This window comes from Mchenga conophoros, linkage group LG3 (genome assembly GCF_057382185.1).
Source record: "Mchenga conophoros isolate Kocher_MC1m ecotype Shallow Benthic linkage group LG3, M_conophoros_male_GT1.1, whole genome shotgun sequence".
Lineage (NCBI taxonomy): Eukaryota > Metazoa > Chordata > Actinopteri > Cichliformes > Cichlidae > Mchenga > Mchenga conophoros.
The window spans coordinates 81495768-81499178 of record NC_140528.1 but is presented as its reverse complement, the minus strand read 5'-3'; the positions used below and the strand labels follow the sequence as shown (position 1 = coordinate 81499178).

Sequence of the window (3411 nt, the reverse complement as noted above, 5' to 3'; positions counted from 1 at the left end):
GCAGGCAGCTGGTTCAGAAAGAGCTCTGGTCCAGTCTTTTCATGATGCGTTGGGTTCAGGAGGCAGACGCATCCACACACACTGAACGAGACTTTTTGGTAATGAAGCTGAAACAAAGAGGTGGAAATTCAGAAATCTGAATTTTAAATAAGCTTCAAAATTCTCTCAGTAAATATGTTGTAAAAGTAACAATAATAATAATAATAATAATAACGTATACTTTATTTATCCCAGTAGGGAAATTACTCTCTGCATTTAACCCATTCACTCTAGTGAAGCAGTGGGCAGCCACCAATCAGGCGCCTGGGGAGCAGTGTGAAGAGACGTTACCTTGCTCAGGGGTACCTCAGGGTAGCCGTTCAGTGGTTTCGAATGCCCGAATATGTACTTTTTTTTTTTTTTTAAATGACCAGTAGACAAAATGTCATAATATAAACACTTAAATGTGTATTTCAAACAATTTACAAGCAAAGTAGCCAAACATCCACGTAAAATTGAGCAAATTATAAAAACAAGTTTGTGCATTTTTCTTGAACATTTACAGGATAAAATTAAAAGACAATAGTAGGAGAACAAATACAAGTTCAAATAAAAAGTATCAAACTTATACTATGTCCTGAGCATCATGTGTAAAATGACAAGTTTTAATTATCCAAAAAACGTCCTGTTACAATGATCATACTGCATAATTTTCAGTCACTGTGTTAAACATTATAAATTAAAATAAACCCAGTTTTCTTCACTTACATGATGGCAGACTTTGGGCATCGGTGATCAGTCAGTCGATACGACTTGATGAGGTTTGCTTGAATTCTTCCCGGGTACAACTTGAAACAGCAGTTGTCGGGACCATTTGCATCTGAGAAAAAGACTTTTCATTACACTTACTCAAAAAACAAAACCTCTCTTTTAATGATGACATTTAAGGTAATCTTACTGTTGCAGTTAACTGCAGACAACAAAGCAGCTCCAAGGATGCACAGCAAAAGGAACTGAGCGGTTTTCATTACGATTCCTCAGGAGTTGATGATGATGATGACGATAAAGACAACAGCTGCTCTTCAGACGCAAGCAAGGGCTTCTAAATATTAGGTGGTGTGCTGTTACATTTATCAAGATCGATACTTTTTTTTTTTAAAGGTACATAGGGTGTCATTGGTGTGAAATTTCAAAAATTGCTGAAAATGCCTCTGACAGAACTTTTCATTCGGTTACATTGACAGGAAATGAAGCTGTGGTTTAACCCAGCGATGCAGCTCAAAGCATGACACTGTTAACAAAAAACAACTTCTACACCCCCCTCGCCCAAAAGTTAAAAAAAATATATGTCACAAAATATTAGGACCACAAAAAAAAAAACACTAAAAAATTGGTGATCAGTCAGCTAATATGACTCCATGAAGTGTGCTTTAATTCCTCTTGGTACAACCTTCAGCAGCAGTTATTGGGACTATTTCCATCTGATTAAAGAAGATTAAGATCAAACTGTTTAAAACGTATAAAAATAAAAAAATATTGATGATCACCAGAGCTACCCCTCATCCTCCTTGTAGATAAGCAAATGGTATGAATTTCAAAGTCCACAGCTCTTTGTTCTCAAATTATCGCATTCCCAAGACTTTCAGAAAACTTGACCTCTGACCTTGAGATCACCTTGACTTGAGAAGGTCACAGGACTCAGACTTATACACTATTTTAGGTAGCTGCACCTGAGGTATCAATTTCAGAATCCTACACAAGTTATCTGATTCACAAACATGGGTGTTGATGCAGCCCGCTCATCTGGCAGGGTAGCCCCAAAATGTTGAGGAAGACAAGGAAAATTTCTTTGAATTAAAATTTTTCTAAAGTGTTATACTTTATAGGGAAATTAGGGAATTTAACATGGAAAAAATTCTTTGTTTGCATAATTTTCAGTTTAGAAATCTGAACTTTGAGGCACCAGACAAAGAGCGATTCAGAAGACCCCTATGAGCAGAACACCAAGGGAACAGTTCACCCTGCCCAGGATAGGGTTACTGGGGCCCCGCCCCTGAGCCAGGCCTGGGGAGGGTGCCCGCGGGCGAGCGTCTGGCCACCAGACGTCGGTCCATGGGGCCCGTCCGGGCACAGCCCGAAAAAGTGACACGGGTCCATCATCCTGCAGGCCAACAGGAGGCACCGTGCATTGTATGCCGGGCTGCAATCAGGACCAGAGGCCCTGGCGGACCAATCCCCGGCTACCAAGACTGGCAACTGGGACATGGAATATCACCTCTCTGGTGGGGAGGACCCTGAGTTAGTGTGTGAGGTTGAGAGGTGCCGGCTAGATAACTATTCTCCTGGAGAGGGCTTGGACTCTGTCTCAGTCTGGAGTTGCCCCTGGTGAGAGGCGGGCTGGAATGGGTATCCTAGTATCCCCTCAGCTTGCTGCCTGTACGTGGTGAAGAGAGAGCTGAGTGTAAAAGCAAAGCTCTCAATTTACCGGTCAATCTAAGTCCCTACCCTCACCTATGGCCGTTCAGTTGTTGTCTCGCTCTAACATCACAAGCTGCAGAGCTGCTGCGAGAACAGGAGTACACGAAAAGCTGAAACTTTCTATTTAAAAACTGTGTTTTATATTCAATTTCGATCTTTAGGAGGGGGAAAGACCCTACTATCTCAGTGTTGCAGAAGAAATCGAGACTAATTACATCAGCTTCTATTGTCCAATTTTTTGTAAGCCTGTTTGACTTGCAGCCTCAGTTTCCCATTCTTAGCAGCCGGTCTTGTGCTGCTCTATCCCATCTGCTCCAATTTATGACATGCTGTTCATTCAGAGATGCTCTTCTTCTTCTTCATTACCATGCAAAATTCAAATTTACTTGAATGACCTTATGTCCATAAGTTTAGAACCCAATTATATCTACTGTGGCAATTTAAATATTTAAGGAGAAAATAAGAATTAAAGTCTTCCAGGTTCCAATTTAAAATAAGTCATCTATATAATAGATGAGGCATGACCCCTTTTAGCTTCCGTTTTGGTTACACATATATATATATATATATATATATATATATATATATATAAAACAAGCCGAAAAGCAGCACGAGGGATCAGTAAAGCTGCAGAAGAAGATCAGCAGTAGCTTGGGGGTATGCTGACAAATCCATGGATACAGATTGCTTCTAATTTCTTTCATTATGAGCAATAGCATTTGTTGTCTCTCTTGTATCAGTGCCTGTCACATATAAAGGAGAAGCTGCGCTGGTGCCAGATGGAGGTCAAGGTGAAGAGAGAGCAACTGACTGAGGTGGAGGCCATGGTGGCTGGGAAGAGGGACCACCTAACCAGGGTCAAGCAAGAAAACAGTCGCCTGCACAGACAAAACCTGAGGTTGAAGGAGCAGCGTGGGCTGCTGGGCAACAGGGTCCTGCTGCAGGACTTTGAGG

General features: G+C 41.3%; 1 protein-coding gene across 1 annotated transcript; it reads right to left on the bottom strand.

Moving 5' to 3' along the window:
• On the bottom strand, positions 1–1007 carry LOC146580695 (eotaxin-like). Its single transcript, XM_085269664.1, has 3 exons — positions 938–1007; positions 748–859; positions 1–107 (listed from the first exon to the last, which is right to left on the bottom strand). Exons 1-3 carry the CDS (start codon positions 1005–1007, stop codon positions 56–58), a joined length of 234 nt encoding a protein of 77 aa, XP_085125790.1. The 3' UTR covers positions 1–55.
• Positions 1008–3411: the final 2404 nt, after the last annotated feature.